This window comes from Lipophrys pholis (genome assembly GCF_963383615.2).
Source record: "Lipophrys pholis genome assembly, chromosome: 5".
NCBI lineage: Eukaryota > Metazoa > Chordata > Actinopteri > Blenniiformes > Blenniidae > Lipophrys > Lipophrys pholis.
The window spans coordinates 24,045,548-24,071,735 of NC_137628.1; the positions used below are offsets into that span (position 1 = coordinate 24,045,548).

The 26,188-nt window shown below is 41.3% G+C and overlaps 1 protein-coding gene across 1 annotated transcript; it reads right to left on the reverse strand.

Moving 5' to 3' along the window:
• Positions 1–4,902: 4,902 nt before the first annotated feature.
• LOC308109837 (protein FAM13A-like) lies at positions 4,903–25,770 on the reverse strand (the record flags this gene model as incomplete). Its single annotated transcript, XM_080463644.1, has 8 exons — positions 25,506–25,770; positions 20,616–20,811; positions 19,164–19,373; positions 16,361–16,538; positions 13,995–14,148; positions 11,553–11,636; positions 5,052–5,251; positions 4,903–4,933 (listed from the first exon to the last, which is right to left on the reverse strand). The coding sequence occupies exons 1-8, from the start codon at positions 25,530–25,532 to the stop codon at positions 4,903–4,905; spliced, it is 1,080 nt and encodes a 359-aa protein (XP_080319770.1). The 5' UTR covers positions 25,533–25,770.
• Positions 25,771–26,188: the final 418 nt, after the last annotated feature.

A 26,188-nucleotide genomic window follows, 5' to 3' on the forward strand; every position in this document is an offset into this window, starting at 1 on the left:
CCAACTGTCATTACATAGTGAAGTGAGATGGAGGAGAAATCATCATCTTCAGTTAAACCTTTAATCTGAAATGGTGCTTGAGACATATTGTGAGAAACATCGCGTTTCTTTCCTCTGTGTGGCCTCAAAGCAACACAGAGATTCAGGTTTCACACCGAGACGTGTTTTCATCGACAAATACCAAACATAGTGAGACTAAACCAGGGGAAGACGCAACGAATTACAAATACTCAGATTACTATAAATAAGCAGTATTTTGGTGTATCTTTACACATACTAAGGCACAATTTACAAAATGGAATCAACTTTTAACTTTTTTTCATATTGTAAGACTTTACTGAGTGCCCTCATGATTTAATACAAACCTTGTAATTAACGACATTAAAAGAAAACCTCTGTTTAACAAAGCGTCGCTTTACTACACTTTGTTTGAGTCATTCAGCAGAAATAATACATTAATATAACAATACACATGTACGCTGGATTGATTGTCCACTATTGGGAATGTAATTGAATAAAATAAAAAGATTATTTGAGTAGATTTTTGAATTTATTTAAGAAAAGCACTTTTATATTTATTACCAAGGCACTTATGTGTAATTGATTACACTTAAACAATGTTACATTAGTCGTACTTGAGTAATAATCTTGAGTATTCTTTCCCAAACTGTATAAAGTTCATCCATCCAACCCTCCATCCATCCATCCATCCATCCATCCATCCATCCATCCATCCATCCATCCATCCATCCATCCATCCATCCATCCATCCATCCATAGCTAACTATGGGTGAAGGCAGGATACACCCTGGACAGATTTAATCCAGGTCCATCACAAATAAAACAAACAGAGGCCGACAGCAACACTCACATTCACACCTCGGGGAATTTTAGGGTCACGTATTAACCTTTGGTGCATGTGTTTAGAATGTGGGAGGAAACCCACGCACACACGGGGAGAACATGCAAACTCCACACAGAAAGGCCCCGGACGTATTTGAGAGAACTCACTAATGAAATCTGAAACATGAGTAGAATTTTGAACTAAAAAGTTTTGAATAAAACATATTTCAGCACACCCAGCTCTCACTATTAGTACCAGCTACTTGACAACATTTAAAATAAAGGTTGTGCTTTTGTATAAGTATTGGAAAACTAACATCAGTTTTGCAGTGAAACTCAGTTTGAGAGGTTTTTTTTTTTGCTGTAAATATTTGCCGACAGGCTGACGGATGAGAAGCCCTGACAGGCCGCCAACAATACTGATGGCTTAAAGAGAACCTGCGCTCACACCACACTGCAACGTTCCTCACTCCTACCTTTTTCCACCGGGCTTCTAAGAAACTGGCTGGTTACATCACAAGACTTCAGCGCGCCATGGCAACGCCGCACAAAAGCCAGCATGCATCCCCTGTGTGCAACTATTGAATGCTGAGAGCGTAATAAGTTCACACGATGCTGCTATGTTGGCTCGTGTGGCCCGTGCAGTGGCGTCATGCATTTCAGGTGCAGGTGAGAAGCTCTGCAGTAAATTACTGGGTTCATTTATTTCGCACAAAGGGCATGAGATATTAATGATGGAGGATCCATCAGGGGACAGCACAGCAGTCACAGAGGTGGATCTAAAAGTGGAACTACTGGTAGGGATCCGGAGGTGGATCTCATTTCCAGCGAGAGGTGTATGTATCTCCTGAGAACCTCGACTGAGTCGGGACACGTTGTCGTTCCTGGACTGAAGGATGCGTGTGTCAGACTTTATGCAAAATGGAAATAAAACCAATAATGATAAAGTTTTCTTCGATGGAAACAAAATGATTAAATATATAAACATGACTGTCTGATTAAGATTTAAAGAGTCCTTTATTTTGTTGTTCCGAGTGAGTTTAATGCAGTTTTAATAAAGTTTCATGTGCTGCTGAAGATGCTGCTTTATTTTGGAAAACACACGTCTGACACATACTTATGGAAGCCGAGGGAAAGCTGGCAAGCAGGTATGAGGGCAACCCCGCATTTCTAAACAAGACTTTTTGTATATTTGAGAGGGATTTCATGTGTCAAGCTCACAGCCACTTGAAAATGTAAATATTCTGGGAAAATATAAATGTACAAATTCCTTTTTTTTCTTCTTCCTCACAACAATCTTCAAAGTACATTTGATATTTGAAAAATACATAAGTCGATTTGTTCTGCATCAATAGATAGTATGAAAAGCTGTCTTGTCATAATAAAAAATAAAGAAATACATAACTAACTAACTAAATAAATAAATAAACAAACATGTTAAAGTCATCAGTCGCTTTTGCATGAGGTTGCATGAGAGTGTCTATTAGTGAATTCCAGAGGGTCTCGATTGCTGGCGCACATCACAGGGGTCCCGTATCACGGTGTCTGCCACCTAATACCACTTGACAGGAGAATTTTGGAGTATGAAGGGGGGTGGGGGGGGGGGGGGGGGGCTCCATCTGAAGATTTACTGGTATCTGGACATGGTGAGGAAAGCTCCTGCCACCTTGGAAGTATCATATTGGCCACTTTGTGTAATGTACTTAGGACATCTTGTTTCAGTAAGAGGAAACAAACAACCTTGCTGATTTCACTGATTTGGCTTCATCCAAACATAGCAAACTGTCATAATATCCTCGGGATGAATAAACAGGAAGATTTTCAAAGAGGGTATAACAATACTTACAAGCACTTAAAAAAATTAAAGTACTTAATTCTGCCGCTACAAGAACGCATAAAAATGTATTAAAATAAACTGCTAAATATTGTACGTTAAAAGTATTCCGAATGGCATCAAATCAAGCAAATAACATTTACATGGTGTGTGTGGGCGTGTGTGATACTAAACTACCTTTATGCAACAAGTTAATGGATCTGGTGCTGACATGGCGTTAAACTCTGATTAATGTCAAACCAAAGGTCACCGGGGTGTTTAACAAGTTGTCCGAGAAGCCAAACGGTGTCATCTTTTCCCACCTATAAAACGCTGCAGCATCACACACAAGCCGTTTATTGCTTTACTCCACATTGTCGTGTCTCAATTTCCTGCTGAAACACATGCCACTCTTTTTTCTTTTCTTTTTTTTTTTAAAACACTCAAATTCTCAACTTAAAGGGGACATATCATGCAAAATCCACTTTTTTAGCCCTTAAATGCATTTTGTTGTATATTTAGAGTGTTTAGAAGTACAGAAAAGTTCAAAGTAGTCTCTTCAGGTGCTCCGTTGATATCTTTATATTCTGTTTTGGTCATATTTTGCGATCGGTTTCGATTTTTCTATTCTCTATTACGTTTTTTGAACAATGACGTCACAGTATTCTCAGCGGAACTGCCAAATTAGGACATCGACATTTCGAGCAATCCGCCATTTTTGTTTCTCGCTGCGATTTTGTAGTCCAACCGAAGTTACGAGAGGATAAGTCGAAATGTTCGGTTGTTGGATGTAGTAACCCACAAGCTTCGTTACACCGTCTCCCAGCATCAGAACCTTTTCGAAGTGCCTGGTTGAGTTTTATTTTTCACAGAAATGTACCCACATCTGTGGGTAAGGTCATTTTTGTGTGCGCGAAGCACTTTAAGGACGACTGCTTCAGCAACCTCCGCCAGTATAAAGAAGGATTTGCCGAAAGACTTGGTCTGATTGAGCGGTCAGTTCCTTCTATCTATGGAGACGACGAACAGAGCACTTCGGTAAGCTGTATATAACGCTAAAAAGTGTGATGATAAGACGTCCCTGTCATTGTTTTGTTAGCATTAGCAGTTGCACCGTCTTCATATGTTAGCGCTGTGTGCTCGTTTTAGATTATAATGTAACTTCTGTGTTAAATAGTCGTTGTAATACAGGCAGTATTGTAGTAGTGGGCATGGATGGAGAAGTATAGTAACACACCATTGCGTTACATCCATATGAAGACGTTGTTCTTCAGGTGCATCCTCGTCATTTTCATCTCGCTCCGCCGGGTCCGACTCTGGCTCCAACATGTATGGCTGGATGGACAAATCTTCCCTTGTTGACATTTTGTAAATAATGTGTGAATATAAAGTTTCTGCGCCGCTAGATAATTGTATCTGTTCTATCAAACTACAAAGATGGCCGAACAGGGTGGCGTTGAACCGAGTGTCACCTCTGCAACCTGGAGAGGAGGCGGGGTATGAAGTGTCTCATTTGCATTTGAAGAGACCGCCCCAAAACGAGTTGCTCTCAGAAGCACATCAGAAAAGGGGTAGAAAAGGGGCCTGTGGAGCTCTAATAATGAGGAATTCAGACCCAAGCATTGCAGTTCCGCTTTATATAGACCACAACTGTATGATTTATATGTAAAAAGGAAGGATTTAAAAGCAGGATATGTCTCCTTTAAAAGATACAAAACGGATGCGTGGTTTTTCCCGCGGGTGATTTGAATCTGAGCAGCAGGGAAATTTTGCATGAAATCCCAGGTGCAGCCCCTCAGTTAAAGCAGTGAGTATCCCAACAACAGGCACAGCTGTAGCCTTGCTATTCCAGGACTGAGGACACTCAACACCGAGGGGTTCCAGTTTCAGCTTCCTATAATAGGCTTGTACGCTCGCCAGCCGCACATTGCCATGAGGCTCGGGCTATATGTCCCTCCGATTGCTGTCAGACACTCAAAATTCTTCCCCTTTACCCTCAGCTGGCAGCATATCACCTACGCAAACAGTGATCATAACCCATTTAGCGATGATAGAGTCCCATTTCAACATCCTCCGCAAAGAAAAACAGAAATAACCCTCTTGTTTTTACACTGAGTCAAGTTTTTACTGTTCTATGACTACAGGTTTTTTTTTAAATTTAATATTTTTTTTTTATACCAGTCATAAAGTATCCTGCTTACAGATAAGGATGTGATCCTGATAAAGCCATAAAACTACAGGCGTGGCTATTTTAAGCACCAAATGCACACGAAGCGGCTGTAAATAAACAAATCAATCAGCTCACGCATAAAACATTTGCTGGTGTGGTTTGTATTCGTTTGTTTTTCTGGACTCGCGGGGGGGGTCAAAGAGCATGCAGTGGCTACACACTGACCTGCCGAGGCCCTCCACATCGCCACGGTCCGAGAGGTCCCGGTGATGGGTCGTCGCCATGACCTCCAGGCTGGGGCTCCTCCGCGCCGAGGTCAGGGGCAAAAAGATGGGGATGGACAGATCGCTTGCATGGGGCAACCTGGTGGAGACGGTGGGCTGAGGGACGAGTTGAGTCACACCGTCTCGCTTCCCTTTCCTCACCTGTAAAAACAGAAAACAAAAGTGGGTCGAGTCTCGCGATGTGAAACACGATATACCAGGAGAGGTAAACCATACATCCATTGAGCTCACGCAACACACACACACACACACACACACACACACACAGAAACTAGAGCCTTCAACCTTTGCTCAGGTTACAATAAACTATGCATTTGAGAATATTCTGAGGTGAGGCAGCAAGCAGCAGAAGAGGGGAGGAGGGTGCAGTAGAAAAAACAAAAACAACCTGATAAAACTGGAAGGATAGAGTGTTTTGTCTTACCGTACTGACCCTGAGTGGGTACAAACAGCGTGAGCCGCCCACCGAGGTGTAGGAAAAGAACCTTAACCTAATTACAGCCACATTGTGAAAAGTTCCCTTCTGCATTTTTACGAAGTCACGACCAGGGAAACGTGAGCGAAAAGTTGAGGAATGTGTCAAAGAGCTCTCTCTTAGTACAGATGGAGACTGAACAGTGGGCTATCGCTGTTGAACCACAGAACCAAATGGGTCCGACTGCAGCAGCTTAAGTATCGATAATGGTCAGAAACATCCAGCACTAAAAGCCGTTTGTCTGTAGATAAACGGCAGCTGAAGTAAAAGGTTTCCCCCTTTTTTTTTTTGGCCTTCACACCAATTATCAGGCGAGCTTTTCCATTTGCAGTTTAACCTAATGGGGCTGGCTTGAAATCTATGGACGCTGCCTCCATTTATACACTCAGTCACCGATGCACTTAATGGGCGAATCTTTGGGAACATAATTAAATGCACTCAGACTTTCCTTAGCTGGACCTGGTAACGATTGTGCCCCTCGGAGATTTGTGATTGATTCACCTAAATTTAGCATCTACAAAAAAAAACAAAAAACTACAGGGGAAGAAAAGAGGACGATGAATGGGGGCGTCAGTTCAGTAGAAAAGGACTTGCGGAGACGTCGGTGTCATCTTGTTTGTGTGTGCTGTTAAAGAAGTAATGTGTGTTGTGCATTGCTCATTTGTTTTAATTCTTTCTTTTTGGTTTATGAGATGAAAACCTTGAATGACAACAAAATGATACATCAATTTTGAAAATGGGACTGTCAGTTGTTCACTGTTCTCTATATACCTGCTGTATTCACCAGGTCAGTTTGGACAGTTGCTACAGGTCTGCCGCCATCTGTTTCTGGCTTCAGTCTTGAAACATCAAACTGAATACATCATTAAAACCAACAGGGAGGACAGCTCGGCCCCACAGACCACAGTGGGGATACAACCTGGTCACTGAATAATGGGTTATTTTATAATTTAAAAGTTTGGAACTCAAATCTCCCAAAAACGAGAAAAAATTTAAAAACAAAACCATTTCGACCTTAATATTTCACTTTGTTGTATTTTTGCTTTGCTAATTTAAAAAGAAAAGTCTCTTACAAAACTCATGTTGATTCAATGACAAGGAAACAACATTAAAGCAACATTTATTATATTATTTATGTGTTTCTGTGTGTTTAACAGGTCGGACTTCACGGTCTTGTTATTGATGGCAGCTGCGGCACGTTTAATAAATCTCTTATCAGGAGACGTGACCTGAGGCCAGTAATGATACCGTGTAGTTTATAGACTAATAACACGACTGACTCCCGGTGTAAAATTTGCTCAAGAAATACGACATTGTAATAATATTTTGTTTTTGTCTTCAATGTTATTGAGGACTGATGTCAGAACTGTGTTGAGTCTTATTGTGTGAGTAATTATAAATATTTCAAAACAACGAAACACAGTGAGGATGGATCTTTTGATGAATTTACGTTAGAAAAACAAAAGGAATCTGTCCAATCAAACCAGCAGCATGACTACCGAGTTCAATTCAGTATTTCAACAGATTTCAAACATTCCCCTTCAACACACTGGCGCTACCCACTGAGCCAGCAACGTCTATAGACGTCCAACACAAGCGGATGTCAAGTCCCGGCCGTAATCTGGACGTCTATTTTACAACCAGAACTAGTTGACAATGACACAAAGAAATTAAAACACCCAGAATCAATTCAAAGAGACTGGTCACAAGCCGGATGTCTGTCAAGTCCAACTGCCTGTATAATTATTGGTTTGTCATTAAAACGGCCAAGATGAGACAGCATGTGAAGTTTAATTCAGATTGCACAATGTCTGAGTTATGACCATTTTGTTTTGCTTTTGAAGCCGACACGGTGAAACTCGCCACTTTGATAACTTTTGATTTCTAGAATACAACTATGTACATCAATAAATGATTAATTAGCACTTGTTTTTTTGTCAATTGTCTCTTTCAGAGTTCAAAATCTACAGCATGACTTGATGACTGTCCTTGTATTATATCGCATCTACATAATGAATATATAATGATTTAATTTGCAGGATTTGCATCTTGAAGGAGATTTGGTCGGCACAGTGGTCAGCACTCTCGCCTCACAGCGAGAAGGTCGCAGGTTCAAGGTCTTTCTTTCTATGTCTATGCATGTTCTCCCCGTGTGTGTGTAGGTAACTTCGGTTTCCTCCCACATTCCCAAAACATGCATGTGAGGTTAATTGGTGATGCTAAATTTCCCCCTCGGTGGTTGTCTGTGTGTGTCCTGTGATAGACTGACAACCGCATTCTGGCTCCGAAGCCAAATACTGACGTCCATATGACGTCCAGAAAAGACATCCAGACAATTTCCAAGAAAGACGTATATAATACTTTCATTCTGGCTTCTCTGAGGATTTCCTCTGGATGTATAGAAATGACGTGTTTTGGTCACTTTTTTGTAGTATCAAACAATACCAGGCAAAGTTGTAAAGCTGTTAGTCCAAAGGCGGCTTAAAACGGAGGAGATATACTTGAAAGTTTGAAATAAAATGAGTGGCATAGGAAGAATTGGGTTGAAATTATAGTTTTGTCACCCTATTACAATTTTCTTACAACTTTAGTTGCTTTTTTTTTTTTTTTTTAACAAATAGAGAGCTTTCCATTAAAATGACTGAAATCACCCAAAAGTATGTGAGATTTGCGGGATTTGCATAATATGAAGGAGAGACAGAGACGGGAGAGACAGAGAGACCATGTTTAGACGGGAGCAGATGTGTTCTTAAACCTCAATGTACTGTTCGGCATTGACGGTGACATTCCAGATGTTTGAGCTTCCCACGCAATAAACACTAATGTAAAACGCCATACCGTCACAAGCTGACTTTTGAACTGTGCGCGGATAACAAGACAGATGGTTGGTCTCCTCTTTAGTCAGCAGGACGTGGCGTCCCCGGTTTGCATCCATCAGGGTTCATGGCAGGGCTAACGCGGAGAGACGCATCAGTGGCACAAACACATTTACACCGATGGCCAATTTTAGAGTCACCGCCGAACATACTGTACTTACTCATGCACACAAAGAGCAACATTCTCTTCAGGGTTTCGACTTTCGATTCAGCTTTCTGATTTCAGTCTGTTTGGTTTCATATGTGTCGTGCTTTGTCACAGAGAAGACACTGACATTTGTCCCTTTTTCTGCACGATACAGCTTTAACCCTTCTATTCCTTCCATGTTGCCTCTCATCCGCACACTCAGCCCAGAACATACAGCGTCATATAATATGACTTCTGCAGGGTGACCATCCAGTCACAGACAAGAGTCATCAGTATGTCACACATTTGTAACACAAGCTTTTCTCCGCCACTGGGCCAAGGACGAAAGCAGCAGTCTTTGTATTTTTCAGTCTGAACTTACAGTTTTGTGTATGGACGGATGGGATTTTGTAATTGTTCAAGCAGTAACAGTGAAGAACTGCCACATGTTGAACGTTGAAGTTGTCTTGGAAAAACAGGCAGAAACTATTTTTTCAGAATATATCGAGGTCTCTCCATCACAACAGGATAAACCTGAACTTGAGAATTGCACAGTGAAAAAAAACAATGCAGTGGTTTCCAGTAGAGAATCATAGCAGCTCCTAATGCAGCGCCGGCTGAAGATCCTCAGATAACCAGGATCCATTATGGACCTTTTTACTCCTGCTCAGTGTTTTTCCCCCAAGTCTTTTCATACCCATTCATCTAACTGACCTGTTATCAATCTGGTTAATTGGCTGGAAATTTATTGGTACCACTTCATGAAAATATAAATATAATGATTTTTTTTTGCATACAGTCTATTGTGGATATACTTTAATACATCCATAATTCCTCGCATTCTTTAAAAAAAAAAAAGCTTTCTAGCATTGTCTCTATCCTGCCAGCACGTGGATCGAAATATTCTTTACTGACTCTTGCAGATTGCAAAACAGCTTTCGCTTGCAGACATTTATCTTCCTGTCTTTATCTCGCCATCAGTCAGCACTTTGCTTTATCTCCGGAGCGGCACCAATCTTAATATGGGTGACACGTTTAGAGAAACAACGCAATTGTTTAACCCTAGCAGGATACTTGCAGTGTAATTGAGCCAAAACTAATCATCGTATGTGTCCAATTGACGTTATATATAAACTTATGCTGCTACTTCTGCGCTTCATGGCATTAGAGAACCAGTTCCAAAATTAACAAAATTTACTTTTGCAAATTAATTTTAAATTGATTTAAATGGATGTTTCTAGAGGATAGTTTCTAAAAACACGTGCACAAACAGGAAATTTCCAGGCTTTATTGGTCTCCAGATCAATGGCTTGATGCCGGTTTCTGTGACAGAGTTCATCTGCAGCAGCACAGTGCGTCAGTTAGACTATAGACCTCTCTCTCTCTCTCTCTCTCTCTCTCTCTCTCTCTCTCTCTCTCTCTCTCTCTCTCTCTCTCTCTCTCTCTCTCTCTGCGTCTCTCTCTGCGTCTCTCTCGTTGTATCCTGTTGCAGATTGCCTTTATTGAATCACGACATGTGACCGCGCAGTGAGGCCACGGGCACCAGAGTCTCTCTGAGGGATGACCTCGGCGTAATCAGCACCCGAGCAAAAGAGTGAGCGTTGATTGGACAAACTGAAGTACGGCAAAGAGGCAATAAACTGACTCTAATCAATTAATCAGAGCGAAGCAACAAATTGATATTTTCTTTTACCTTCTTTTTCTTTGTCTTTGCCTTGGGGGTGTTTGTGGGGGGCTCATTCAGAAGCTTTGCTCTTCCAGATGAATTTGCACTCTTCAGAAACAGAGAGAGACAAACGTGACATTAAGAGGGTGATGAATGTGAAACAATAACATTTTTCATGTAGCTTTAGGAAGCGTGTCATTTGTCACGTCGTAAACGGAGGAGTTGGCCCAATGAGAGCAATGATTGGTAGCATAGTACAGCCACCGATATTTCAAAGGGAGGGTCAGAGTCATCGTTTATGACGGCACAGAAGCAATCGATAAGTCAGAGCGACTATATGGGTATTGAAACAAGTCCACTGCTCCGGGGGGCAGAGGGAGAACGGGAAGGACGGCGCTTCGGCGTCACTTTGATTCAATTCAAATAAGTGGTTGAATGTACAAGTACAGTTATAAGGCTGTTCTTTAAGTGTATAAGTGTTGCAGTGATATAGCATGATAACCTTTTAACAGTCATAATTACTGCAAAGGTGCAGTTAACCTATGATTTTCAATAATTTATTTTTTTTTGCTGAACTTGCTATATTGCTAAAATTGAGTGGCCTATAGTGGATAAATAAAGAAGAGTCGTGACTTTTACCTAAAGACTGCCATTGTACCCTCACAAGGTCATGTCACAGGCTGGATGTTGGGTTGATTTGGAATGGGGGGGGGGCATATGATCAATTGTGGGAATTTATATATTTTTTTTAATCAATTTGCTCAGACTCTGTATAAACGTGAAGCTTTTAATTTGATTGTAAAAGAAATTGAATCTAAAAACGAAGTTCAAGTAAGTCATTACACTAGAAAAAGTAAGTGACTGAGAAATGTGTGCCACAGTGAAGGAATACATGTCAGCAGCTGCAAACTATATAAAAAAAAAAAGGTCATCATATGTTCGTACTGAGCGACCTGAGAAACACTCTCCTGCAGCCACAAGTCAGCTGACACTGATAACATCTTTAAAGCTTACGGAAAACCCACACAGAAACAGCACCGGTGTTAGAAAAACAGATTTTCCAAAACATTCCCATATAAGCACGATCACGTCACACAGATCACATGGTTGGTGTTAGAAAGGACTATGAAAGGGAATTTGAAGGGTTCATGAGAGTTTGACCTGGGAATGTCAGGCACCGAACAACAACAGTGCGTTTCACCGCAGTCACACTCAGACAAAAGCTTTATGAGCAGGTATTCTGCGCAGCATCGACGACACAGAAATGGGGACTTGTTACTAGAAGCCTCAGCACGCACCTCCATCCTGGGAGCCGGCGTCGATGTCTGCGCATCGAGGCGACCGGGACACATCTTTGTGTCTGAATCGCTCACGTGCGTCTCCTGAGACCAAGAAGAAGACAAAGGACAGGGTCACATTTAAAGTCCAGGTTTTATCTAAAACAGTAATATCATGTTTAACTGAGGTCATGAAGCCTTGCTCTCCTGCTCGATGGTGACAGGAGCGGGATTCAGGCGATAGCTGCGAAATATCCTTTTACAATTATGTGTGCGTTGTGCTTTTAATTTTCTACTTTTGAGAGCCTTCAACAACGCAACTGATCAAACGGTTTCTGACAGGACTGCGTCCTCATAAACGCGTGTAAACACCAGCACTCGTCCCACACGTCTGCACTTAATGAGTGACGCTAAAGGCTACGCCAGCGATCATATGCGCTTCATTTAAAAGCGTTACAAGCGAGGTCAGGAGGCACCGGGGGGGGGGGCCGCCACAGGACATGTGTACATGTGCATTAGTGTTTTTTGCATATGTGTGCATGTTTGTGTGTAAGACAATCTTTTTTGACTGGGAGGTTTTTTGTAGGTCACTGGGATCTCACGTGGCAGTGCCCCCACAGGCTTTCACAGCACAGCAAACTTGGTTTTTTTTAAACACTAAATCAAATCAAAATCTTTGCAGCTTCTAAAAATTGTTACGAAAAATTAATTTCATTCAGGCGAGCGCGTTTTGAGGTGAAACAATTAACATGTTCACTGTTTTGTCGTTTATTTTTACGCATGGTAGTCACAGAATCACATGAGCACCAGACTTTTTAAAAGTGTTAAAAATAGTGGGAGAGGGAGCCTGCCAGAGGCGGTTGAAGGCTCAACCCACCAGGGTGCTCGCACGTTTACGTCCTGGTCACCAACCAGCCAAAGTCACGTTTCACACAACCAGCAACACTCAGCAATCAGCACTCAGCTTGTTGTTGAGGGCCACAGACAGTGGTGGAAAAACGTGGAAATTCCGACAAGCTTTAAAACGATCACAACGTGGCAATGACTTTTACGCTGTCGCTGTTTTTCTGTCAGTATTTGTCTCATTTCAATTTTTTAATCGGCTGTCCAGTTCTGATACACATATTATATCTCCCAAGGACAGCCATATCGTCATGGAACTAGCGAGAAGCATTAGACTCAAGAGAACGAGCATCAGGAGAGATTTGAGGTTCAGCGTCTTGCCCAAAGACACGTTGACACTATCAGGAGAAATGAAAGCCTGAACTGGCAACCTGAGGATTGGAAGACGACCTGTTCTACCAGCAAAGACACACCTGCCTCTTTTATAGACATGAATCTCATCTGAATTAGATTTTTTAGGAGGATGAACAATTTAAATCATCAATATATGTTCAATTCAATTCATTTCAATTCAACCTTAGTTATATAGCACCACATACAACACAGTCATTTCTAACATTGCAAACCTGGATTTTATTTAGTGGAAGACTGAGCAATGTCAACCAAAAACCAGCTGTTTCCGCTCTCGATAGTGATTTCTTATGTGAAGATTTCACTTTTTTATGACAAATCAATCTTTTTTTATTTAAAAAAACAAACTGAACTGTGTTTGTAAGCTCTTGGAATGTTGAACTAAGATCTTGCTATATTTGGAAAACTGTGTTTTTGTTGCTCGATCAATGATCCACCCGTCCGTCATCTAGACTTTAGATTCTAGACCACTTGGTCTGCCATAACTTAGGGTTGTGGGGGGCAGCAGGGGCTGATCACAGGGCAAATACAGAGAGAGGGACATCCACACGTGCTCACTTTCCCACCTATGAACAATTCAAAGCTGAAATGCGTGTTTGTGAACTGCGAGAGGAAACCAGAGTCCGGGCCTAAAGTCCACACGTGCAGACTGAGATCATACAAACTCCACGCAGAGAGACCCCCACGAGCTGAACACAATTCTCGCCATCAAGCACGAGTTACAGTACTCGAAGAAATACTGTAATCGGAGCCGCCATGTAGGAACATTTCAATTAAATCTGTTGTGCTCGGTACATGTTGTGCTGCTCTTGCGAGCTGCAAGGGAAAAGCAGCAGACCAGACAAACCAGCTAATCAATGAAGACATCAACCGTCAAAGAGGCGGTGGAATAAAAAAATCAACAACCGGAGACTCAAAGCAGACACCTGCGGAGGCGTCCGTCCTGTGCGGCTGCGATATAAGATCGATACTTGGATCAATTTTAGCTCGTCTTATGTAAGCTTGTGTTTATAAACAATCAGTTCTTCCAGGGGATGGGCAGAGGATGAGGTCACAGGCCAGCGGGAATCTTATGATATTTCATGTGCATGGGCACAACATGTGACGCAGTGTACGCTTTCTTACCCGCTGAATTTCACTGTACTGACCACCAACACTCACTATTTAATATAAACACGAGCATCTGGTGCTCCGGCGAGCGTACAACACCTTGACGAGGGGAACGGTCGACTGTTCCTCTGTGCAGTTTTCAGCATCTCCGTCTGCGTCGGCCTCAAAGACAACACTGTAGTTCTGGATGAGCTTGACCATGATCTTGTTGCAGATGCTTTGGTCTTTAATAGCTTCAAAAGTAGGAGCCACACTGGAAAAGAGAGAAGAGCAGGAAGAAGAAGCAAAAACAAAATCACACCAGCAGACAAAGCAACAGGTTACATGGATGCAGATCGACTCCACAGGAGCAGGAAGATTTAAACGTGACCGTGACGCTAAAATTAAAAGTCAGCTCATTGACCTAAATCCATCTTCTCTGATGAATCTGATGCTGCTGAACAGCTGTGTGAGATACACACCGAGCCGCAGGCCGGACTGTAGGTCTAATTATATAACGGGACCACTTGCACCAACACACACACACACACACACACACACACACACACACACACACACACACACACACACACACACACACACACAGAGCAATGCAGAGAACACATTGTACAGAATGAAACAGTATCCGGTACAGTCTCTATCATCACACGCTGGATTCCACAGGTGAAACTCAGCGGCCTGCCGGGAGGTGCCCACCTGTTGTCGGCCAGAACAGTGCAGTCACAGGTCGAGAAATGTATAAGCTTGTTTTTTTTTCTTTTAAAAGACGGACTCCCCAATGAGCCCATCAAGAAACAGAACACACTGAGTACAGACACACCGCTCAGCGGCAGCATTGAGGTGAATGAAGCCCCAGACTGTAGAAGTCTGAATATCATAGTGTCGCTTCAAAGTGGATGAAAGATCCCAAACACACCGACAGGAGAAAATAACTTTCTTTCAGAAGATAATAATAAAGAGGACTCAATACACAGCAGGACATGAATGCAAAGAAGGCTCAATTCAAAGTTGATTTAAAAAGTGGCGATACCAAATAATGTTCTTTTATTTCTTTGCAAAGCGCTATGAATTGCCTTGTGTCTGAATGGTGCTCTCTGTATAAATCTGCCTTTGCCTTGCATTATTATCAATAATTATTATTTAATGTAATACTTTTTATTATTATCATTAATATTAACCTAATTGTGGTAATAATAATTCCAATAATTATTATCTTCATTATCATCACCATGCCTAAAAAATCATAATCAATTATTATTACTACGTACTTTCACTTTTCCATTTTAATTTGTTCAAAAATTAATCACCTCCTCCAAAAAATCGTGATAAAACCTTTAATTCTGAACTCTGGATGAAATAAAACATCACTCCAGCTGTGACGGGTCAGTCGAAACTTGCCACTTTAACATGAAAAAAAAAAAGATTTAACACTCTGTAGTAAAGCAAGTTTAATTTCACGTCATGATGTTCTAAGTGAACGAGCTGCAGCACCACCTACTGGTCAATATGTCTTTCTTTCATTCTGCACTAAAGAAAAAAAAAAAAAAAACGTACATATATTTTCTTTTTGTAGCATTCCACACATTAAGTTGAATCTTCTTAAATAAACATACACTCTATGGATTCCCCCTTCCTTTCTCATTTGACATTTGACAAATTGGCCCCTATTTTCCCAAAATCCGTCCAATTATTCACGGCAGCTTTGGGCCATCCATCTTTTAATCAAAGCTTAATCTGCTGCTTCCAGCAAAACACTGATTAAATATATGTCAATACCTTTGAGTTCTGGAGCAATACATCCTGACTACATAGTTTTAACATCTAACAGTATTTGTTTATACAAATAGTTTCCAATCAATATATAAAATCTATTTATTTTTTATGTTAAGGCTTTTCCAGTGGATACGGAATAGCCTTAAGGTGGTTTGCTATTTGTCAGGTGGTGACCAACATTCTCATGGAGGTGAAGATCTGTGCGCACAAAATCAAAAGCCAGGTTTCAAAGCTCATATTAAAAAACTGATCGCAGCCTGTAATCTAAAATAGAGGACTTAAGGAAACTTATTAAAGTCTCACAATAACATACACTGTTTGAGAAAAAGCTGAAACACTCCCTGAAAGTTGTTTTAAATCGTACATCAAGACCTGATAGATCTTCATGCTCTGATATATGAGACTAATATTGAGTATCTGACTCACCAAGCAAAAATAGACTGAATAACAAATGTTCCTGCCCGAGTCGCGCCGCCTCACTTCACTACTTAAAGGCTGGAAAACCATCTAAGGTCGAGATCACAGTGAAGCTACTGAACACAAAAAAACCCCTGCAAAACCAGAAAAGGTGCATGAAAACATTAGTGACGTTGCCTTTAGGAAAAAAAACAAAAGAAATGAACTGATTTATTGGGAATTGATTTGATTATGTAAACACATCGCGTCCCCAAAAACATGAATAATAAACTCACTGGAAGACACTGGGTCCAAACACAGTGGCGAGGTTGAGGGCAGTCATGCGGTTGTCGCCGCGGTTGCTCTCCACGAGTGTGAGGAAGTGGCAGAGGTAACGGAGGAGGCTGTGGTGGACGTCTGGAAGCTGCTGGAGCAAATCTCTCAGGTCCAACCAGGAGCCTTCATCACCGCACTCTACAGACACACACAGCAGCAGGAGAGGGCAAAGCCACAGGAGACGTTTGGATTCAGGCTGCAGAATTCAGGTTATAAGGATTTTTTTTTTTTCATTCCACAAAGAGCAATTCACAAAATATAACACATCCATTAACAGAAACACATTGAAACTTATTTCTATAGTAGGTAATATCATCATCTTTCCTTTACATACGTCTAATCTTGGGATACGTTGTGTAGTAATACGAGAGCATTAAAGCAGGGAGCCTGAAAACAATGTTGATGCTATTACTTGGGATCCATAATTAGGTCAGTGGTGGATAAACGGATATGACTACTGATCCCAAATGACTGAGTGACGCACACGTTGGGAGCATGTGCGTCTGCGGGAGTGTGCGTGCATGAATGCAGGTATGCATGTCTTAATGTGTACAGGGGGAGACGGGACACAATAGATTAAACTGCAACTGGCGGTGGGGGTTTAAGATATCTTTATATATGAGAACATTATCACAAGTTTTGTTCTGATGAGAAACGCTTGTTGCATGTCTCTCTGTACCTTCCTGAAAGTTTGTCTGGCTCTGGAAGTTCATTTTCTGTGTTTCCGTAAAACACGGCTTGTGGATTAACTTGTTTGTTGCTGACCAGCTTTTGGATCCCAGGTCCACCTCACTCAAGGTCAAGACTTGATAAAAAACGTTAAAAAAAATAATAATAATAATTTCACATTCAGAAAGCTTAATTAAAAAAAAAAAGCTCGGGAAAAACTAATTTCTCTTTCAAAATAGTTGAATAAATCTCAATATCACCAGCTGATAAATAGCTGTGAGGAATTCAGTCAATTATTTAACAAATTACATAATTTTAGTAAACAAATTAACAGAAAAAGCTAAAAAGCCTTCATCCCTCTTAATGGGAAGCTGGATACAGATCATTTTCATGTCATCCAAAGCCATTTTTAAGTGATTGTTAATTATGTTAATGCAGGAACTCTTCACAAAAAGGTACTTGAGTTTTTTGGTGTTTTTTCATGTGACTGGTCTTTCTGTTATCAGCTGCTGATCACGAGAGAAAATTAATCTGCAGCTGTTCATTCGTCATTCGAATCAACTACAACATTTGCCAAATACTATTTCACTCAGTACACTAAAAAAAATAAATTATAATTCATTCAGTTGTTATAGCCAGCACAGTTTTCCTAATGCAACATTTGGCTGCAGGCGCACAGAAAATCAGGTCGATATTTATGGTGTCTGTGAAGGCAAAACGAAACCCGCAGCCAAAAATGTTCACTCCTCTCCCATCAGAGACTAAGGCCGGAGATGGAGGAGAGCTGAGCTCCACCTGCAAAATAACTCACTTTGGGAGTCATGCTCACCCCGATTAAAGCCAGAAATATAAAGTCCATCACTCCTCACACATGCTTTCTCTCACATGCACAGCAGGGCCGTTATGTTTCCTGCATAGGGAAGATGATTGCACTGCCGATAGTAAATTCATCACCTAAAGATAGATTTGCTCATCATGCCAGTCAGAGTCATCGTCCTAATAGTCACTGTGCTTGAGCGGCCATGAACCGTTTACCGGGCATGTGAGTATTCTAGGTCAAAGGTCAGCAGGTCAGAACCTGCGGCTTTGGACCCAGAGTGGATCTTCAGCACATCTGGTGTTGATCCATGAAAGCTTTAACAAAATTATATAGAAATAAACACTCTTTAAAAAGCACATTAACTATAAATCAAGAGGACTTTTATCTCCTGGCGAAAAAGAGCAATAAAAGTGATCAAACTAAAATGGTTAAAATGGTGAAAGCTAAAATAACAAAAATATGGCTGAAGTAGCTAAAATTGATAAAAATAGCAAAAAACAACAAAAACCTTAAAGAGCCAAAATGGCAAAAGTACTGCTTAAACTACGAAAATGGATAAAACAGCTGAAATCACAAAAAAACTGCTAAATTGGTTAAAAAAACAAACACTTAAACCACGAGAAAAGCCGGAAAAAAAGAAGCACAAATGACAGAAATCACTAAAACCACTAAACACTGATTAAATAGGCGGAAAGAATAAAATTGAATATAAAGGCTCCTGTTGTAAACTGCAGTTGGATATTTTCCAGCTGCTTCTGAAGAACGGGCAGTGAATAAACGGACACTGAGGTAGACGTGATCAGCGCTCTGCTTCAGTACGTATTCGGAAAATATGAAAATGAATTGAATAACTGGGACACTGTGCTTGTACATTTTGAGTGTACCCACGCAAAGGTCATGTGAGAGATAAGCTGTCCATTCTAAAACATACACACGAGGTGTCTAGTAAATCATTGTAAAGGTAACCTATATATTTTCTTCCTGAGTGTGCAGCTCTGATTCCTCACCTGAAGCCTGTGACCTTCTTGGGTCAGTGATCTCAGAGGGGCAGGGGGGTGGGGTGGGGGGGTGGAGGGCGGGGTCACACATGTCAAAGAAAACCATGATGAGACACTTTCTAAAATCCAGAGCAACCCTGGGAGGCGGGGGGTTGGGAACTACTGGTGTATGTGGCAACTATACTGTAAGCCATTAACAGAAATTAAGAGACATTTCTAATCTGTAAACATTAAACTCTGTGGTATTTTATTTTTTCACACAGCGCAACGCTTTACCTTGATAGTGCTCTATCAAGGCCTGCTGGACTGTGGAAGTGACCAGACCGTCTGGCAGAGCTCGGAGATACAGTTTGAGTAAGCTGGCCACGGTACACGAGTCAGACTGAGACAGAAGATCCACGTCCTCCCCGGACTCCAGCCGCTGTCTCAGGGTGTCCACGGCACGGACATTCCCATTCACTCTGAACAGGCCCTCCTGATGCAGCGCTGTGAGAAAGGACACAAAAAGTACTGTTCAGTCAGTGGTAATATCCTAGTGGGTTAACCACTTGACGGTGGCTTAATTATCACGATGAAGGCTGCACAATAAATCTACGGATTGGCTCTTCTTTTCTTTACTGGCAGAATTCTTACTGTCAGATATGGAGTTACATTCAGACTCATCAAAAGTCTCACCAGTGTCACGGCCTCCAATGTTAAGCACATTCATTATCAAATTTTGAAAATTAATCTAAAACGCTTGTAACCTCAGTGGTCATGATGATGAATATGTTCCTCTTTCTTTTACTGCCACCTAGTGGCCACAGAGAAGAACTAGAGAAGTGCAGAAAGTAGGTCACCATAGTCCAGAGCAAAACAGATGAAGAGTCATCAGTCTATCAATGTGCAGGAACATTTTTGACCTTTTCATAGAGCAATACAGAGTATTTGAAAAATGTCAATGAACATCAACACTGTATAGACATTTGTCCAAAGTTTCTTGACAGCCTAGTTAAAAGGCTATCAATGGATTCAATGGATCTCCACAGTGAGGCTATTGGTATTTGAGGTTTTTTTTTCTTCTGTTTCTGAGTTTGTATTCATGTGTAGATTTGCAGAAAGTTCAGAATTTGACTATTCTTACTTATGATACTGATTTTCTTGATATGTACTGTTGAGAACTACAATTCATGAGATGATTTTTCACTGTATTGTGGTACTAGGATGTGTAGAAGTACAGCAGTGTGGAAAGCCAAGTATACATTGACACATGTATTTTAATACTCAATGGACGAATAGATCATTTCTTTTCTGGTGAATCATGTTTATTATTATAATATATTTCCCTCGACATTCATTCCCCTATTCCTGTAAAATATAGACAAATATTTACTGGTGTATTATGCTCAGAACTCAGAATCAGGAATGACTGTGTTGTATGTGGTGCTATGTAAATAAAGTTGAATTGAATTGTATGATTGTTTGTATCTCTGGGTTTTCTTTGTGGTGAACAGTTCAGTCAATCCTACCATTTCCATTCCATTGACGGATGGAAAGTTCAGTTATGAAGTCAATGCACCTGAAAGCAATGCTTTAAGATAGGAAGGAACAGTAAAAACTGTTCGAGTTTAGAAAAATATGCCCCGCGGGTCCTTAAAGAAACATTTGTATGAACTCTTACCGACACTGATTAGCCCTTTCGCTTCTGTTTTATTCTCCTTAAAATAAATAACCCAGCTTGTCTCTCACCATGCTTGCGGAGATGCTCGACCATCCTCCGTACCACCAGAGGCACTCCCTCCTCCAGCAGGCCCTGCTCCCGCAGCTCAAACAGGGACACTCCGAACAGCTTGGTGTGCTCTGCCGCCACCGTTCTGGGTCTCAGGATGGGAATCTGGACCATCTTCTTCATGTCCTCTTTCACCTGCACTGCTGTCTTGTTGTGCTGCAAGAGGAGCAGAGAGCAGCAGTCAGCCTCTGACAGCGACACGGCGGGCAGAGCGGTCAGACGCCACTGAGGCGTCCATGGTAGAGGAAAACTAACTCACTCCAGTGACTGAGGTGTGTGTGGATCTGGTGAGAGGCACCCAGCGGAGTTCAGGGCCATGTTGTTAGAGGACAGTGTGTGCCGAGAGCTGAGAGGAGGAGAAAAGGGAGGGATGGCCGGCTGTGTGTTGCCACGACAAATATGAGGTTACTATGCAACACCTTTAGTTAAAGGCAATGGCAGAGTAACACACGCGCACGCCTGCACAAATAGACATATTAATGCCTATAAGTAAAGCTGCCAGTATATCAGTTTGAATAATGGTAGTAAAAGGTCAGTCATAAATAATAGCTTGTATAATTATATAATTATAATTATAGTTGAACAGGAAAACCAGATAAATAAAATCATTTTTAACAATGAATGAGTGAACTATCCATAGGTTGCTCTATAAGCAAAAACTCATTTCCCACAGCAGTTCAGCGTTAAGACCTTTATCAGAAAATATTGTGAGTGAATGTAATGCCCCCTATCGTCATGGGAATTTAGCAGAATCCAAGTTCGTCCATCCTCTACACTTGTTTTATCATAGTTTGGGTTGTACAGACTTAAAGCTAAATTGAGCCCAGTTTAGGCAAAAGGCTTTGTGCACAATGAATAAGTCACTAGTCCTCCATTGATGTTGTATAATGTATTTTTATACAGTAGATAAATCAGCAATTCTTTGGGTTGAGTAAATTTTTCGTCTCAAACTATTAAAGTCTCTTAGTGGTGACTGAACTGCAATATTACTACATAATACTACATTCATGCAAATTACATAAAGTTGTCAATTCTGGTAAAAAAAAATTGGGTCCAAGAAGAGAAAGAGTATTGTTAGTTGGAGTTACTTATTGCAAGATATTTCTTGCAATAAGTATAATTGTAATTGTGATCACCATATTTGGTGATCACAATACTCAACACTACCACATGTTTAACCAACATCTCAACACGATTCTATTTGATTACTGTTGCAATAGTGGATGAATCACAGTGTGGCAGCCAGCTGCAAAGGAGCTCACTCTACTTTCTTTAAATATGGAAGAAAATAACCCAAACAACATATTTTATAAGCCCATTTTTTTGCTATGTAATTCCTGCTGGATAGCTATTGCACTGATTTCGAAGTGATGGAAAAAAAAAAAAACAATTTTTAAACTGAAAATGTGCTCAAAGGAGGGGAAAGATTGACGAAAAAGTAACTCTGAATGGCTGTATTCCCATTCAGTGCTTTAATTGCTCAGCTGAGGACAATGTGCTGATACACCCTCTATCATTGTCACCTGATAACTCACCAAAACAAACACAGGCCACATGTTCCCCGTCTCCTCATATCAGTACCACTCTCTCTCTTGCTCTCTGAGAGCAAACACTGAGTGCTCCCTACACAAACAGCTGAACGAGGCGTCGTCACACAGAGCAGGTAAATACTCATTTAACTGCAGTGTGATGCTTTTCCCCCTGTGACTTTGTTCTCCTCGTGAACAGTTGTTCAGAGAGAATCAGCCGACTAAAACCAACCTCACAGATGGTCCTGCAAGGCTAAGGAGGCAAGATCTTTATCGCGGCAGATGCTCCGGCAGCGTTAATACAGCATGCATTCACACTCGCTGCAGCATCTTAGAAGCTTTTCGTTTCAGGCTGAGTGATAAGTGCATCCTGGGGAATGTGACAAAGCAAATTAATGCGCTGAAGTTTTTATTCAATGCTTAATGTTTGGAGAGCTGCTTGACTGCCAGCATTTAAATGACTAAACCAGTAGTCATACCCTGTACTATAAGAGCGATATTATCACATCAGCCACGAGGAGGTTGTTCTGTACAATAGATATTAGTCAAAACTTCACATGTGGGTAGAGAGGCAGAAGAAATGCTGAGGTTGTTGAAAGAATGATTTGCACAGTTTAAACAGTATATTTCAAAGTGGTGCATTGGTGGTGAAACTGCAAGGTTGTGTACAAATAGCTAAACCTTTCAGAATGGCCTCCTATCGTAGTACTGCTGCAGGTGTTAAAGAGCTAAGCTGGTCTGAGCTACTACTCACTGTGATATGCTGAACTGAACAGATGTCCATTAAATCTGTCTGTAGTACCATGCGTGCGTGCGCACACACACACACACACACACACACACACACACACACACACACACACACACACACACACACACACACACACACACACACACACACACACACACGCACACACAACCTCAATCAAGATGGAAAAGTAATTAGCAGCTTTAACAGTAAGAGCAAAGTCTGTCATCAAAGCAATGCGTAAAAAATAAATAAATATATATATATATATAATACAGTAATTAAAACTATAAAATGATTTTAAGAATCGGGAACAAAGATGGAGTTCATTATTGGATGCTCAGGATTTCCATGCATGATTCTAAATACACATGCTTGGGAATATTTGGAGAAATCCTTGTCAGTGAATAAAGTTTGCAGTTGATCCAGAAATGCACACAATGAAAATACTACAAAATATGCAGCTGTTTTCTTTGTGGCGATGCTCACAAAGAGAAGCTAAATGAAAAAGTTCCCAGTAGTTAAGTTAATTGAAATTGGTCGTATGGACACAAACACAATGGGAAAACAGGCCCACAGTCCACACAGGAAGGCCCCAGCTGGTATCAAACCGGGGGTTTTCTCGCTGTGAGTCGAGAGCACCGGCCACTGCCCGACTGTGTGGACTTTTTTGAATCCGGGCTTGAATAAGTAATTCCCATTTCCAGTCCACAGTGGTAATTTAAACATGGCATCTTGCTGAAAGACAATGCGATGTCAAACATGCAACAAGGATGGCAACGAGAAGGCTGCACAGTGGTGAAGTGGTTAGACCTCTCGCCTCACACCAAGACCCAAAACCAGTACGATCGTGGGTTGTGGAGTTTCCATGTTCTCCCTGTGGGTGTGTGGGTTTTCTCCAGTCCTTCATTTTCCTCCCACTGTCCTCAAACTGTTGGCTGTGTGTGTGTGTGTGTGTGTGTGTGTGTGTGTGTGTGTTCAGAGTGAACCCTGCCTCTGCCCAAAGACAAAGAGAAGATGAGCTGGAGCAAAATGACCAGGACCAACTCTGTGACAGTACCACTGATTTCATCGCCGCTTTGGTGTAAAAGTGAACTGAACATATAAAAGACTAATTGCTCTGAATTCTCACCTCAGTAGAATTAAAAGTGCTTTTGGGAAATCTTATCTATTGGCAATATGAACTGCTTCATGCCCCATGTGAACTCCAGCAGTGAATAGTCTCTGTTCCCTACCAGAGCTGTCCGCTGTGCAATTCACCGGGTGAACCTTCTTCCACTTTTAACAGTTTCTAACAGTGACTGTGAAACCATAAAGATCTGAGCGACCATCTATTCCTCATATGATTCATGTGTCGTTCTAAGAAACTGTGTCAAACTATGACAGAAACCTGTGGTGGGGAACACAGTTAACAAACGCATTTAAGGTGAACGGGCATGTCTGCTTTGGGAACGTATTGAGCATGAACGTACAACGTATCTGGCCTGATTTTAAGTTGGTGCATGAAGGAAACAGCAAGCCCCAGCATGTGTCCTCTCTCACCCTCTCTCACCCTCTCTCACCCTCTCTCCCCTCCTCCCCCGATCTCAGCCTCTCTCTCACTATGTGGGTGGTCATTGAAGGAGTTGGGAGCAAAAGCTCAACCGGCAACACATCAGCAGCTGCACAGCTCGACCAAACTACCGCTGCAGACAAGGAGGTTTTCACAACACATGACGGTCGGGATCTTAAAGACGTTTAAAGTTTTTAAAGACATAAAGCGAAAATTTCTCTATTTACCTCATCAACTCTTTGGAAAATATGACAGAAAACAGGGTGAGTACAGGAAGTTACAGTCGGTTTCTCTCTCACACTGTTAAAGGATGACAGATTAACAGTTTTTTTAGCTGGTTTCAACTGAGATTAAATAAAGTGAATGACTTCCAGGGGAAAGTGTGTTGAGGAGCCAGGTTTCACTCTGGTTAAAAAAAAAAAAAAGTGAGCTACTTTTAGAAAAGTATGTACATATTTCCCTCTTGACAGCTGGGGATTGAATACAGCACCCTTCAACCCAAGTTGAATAAAGTGGTGAAGAATATAGATGGATGTTTTAAATGTTATTACTCAGTAAAAGTGAAGTTAGTAACTTAAAGGGAAAGTCAGGTCTTTATGATAAAAAAGTTTTACGTGAAGTAAAGCGAGGTAAAGTAGGTATCCTTTGCTCATAGTCAGCTGGATCCAGGAAACTTCAACACTGAACTGGATAAAACCCATAAAAGATGTTTTCAAGAAAAAGTTATTGTCTTTAGTAAAGTTACGAATTTAGAGGAAAAGTCATGTTGTTTGTGCAAAGTTATTCTAAAGTAAGGTTATTTAAAGTGAGGCCTGTCAAGGAAATGTGTTTACTAAACAAACTTTTATTTAATATGATTCAATCACTCAAAGAGAAAACATGTTTTCACTAAGTAAATCAAAGTTAGACATCCAACATCGTAAAGCAGTTTGAGGACTAAACCCGGAGAAACACATTCCTCAGCCTTTAATCACAGGCTGAATGGGCTGTCTTTAAAACACCAACTCAGACTTGTACTCACACAGATGGTCATAGCTCCAGCCCCCATTCTGCCACTGAAGAAAGGCCTGCAGAGGCAGAGATGAGGGGGGAAACAGCTCCCTCCCTCCTCCTCCTCCTCCTCCTCCTCCTCCTCCTCTCCTCAGTCTGCTCCAGGACTTTTCCCTCTGCTGGGAATCTTTTCAACCTGAAAAAGCTCCATTTAAATCCTCCACAAACATATTCCCAGATATCCCAGGCAAAAGAAGGAGAGTGAAACAGACCAGCCACTTCTACCGGCAAACACTGAGCAGAGATTAGTGCTTGTCTTTTTCTTTTCCTCTCTCCTCCTCCTCTTCCTCCTCCTCCTCCCAGCCTGAAATCTGAGCACAGCTTTCCCATTGGACAGACAGCTGGTCACGTGACCGAGGCCCTAAAACCCCAAACTTTAAATGTGTCCTGCAGGATTGTAATCTGCTGCAGTATTAAACCTTCATGGACTTCTCATGGCAGTACAAACAACTCTAGAGGATAACATCTTGTGAACAAAATTGTGGATCCATATAATTTGTTAAACCAATCTTATGGGTAAAGTATATTCACTCTGGACAGGTCACAGGACAAATACAGAGAGACAGACGACCACACAGGCTCACATTCACAAGAATTTCTCATTTAGTGTTTTAGTGTTTATTTGATGGGTGGTTAGCGCTCTCGCCTCACAGC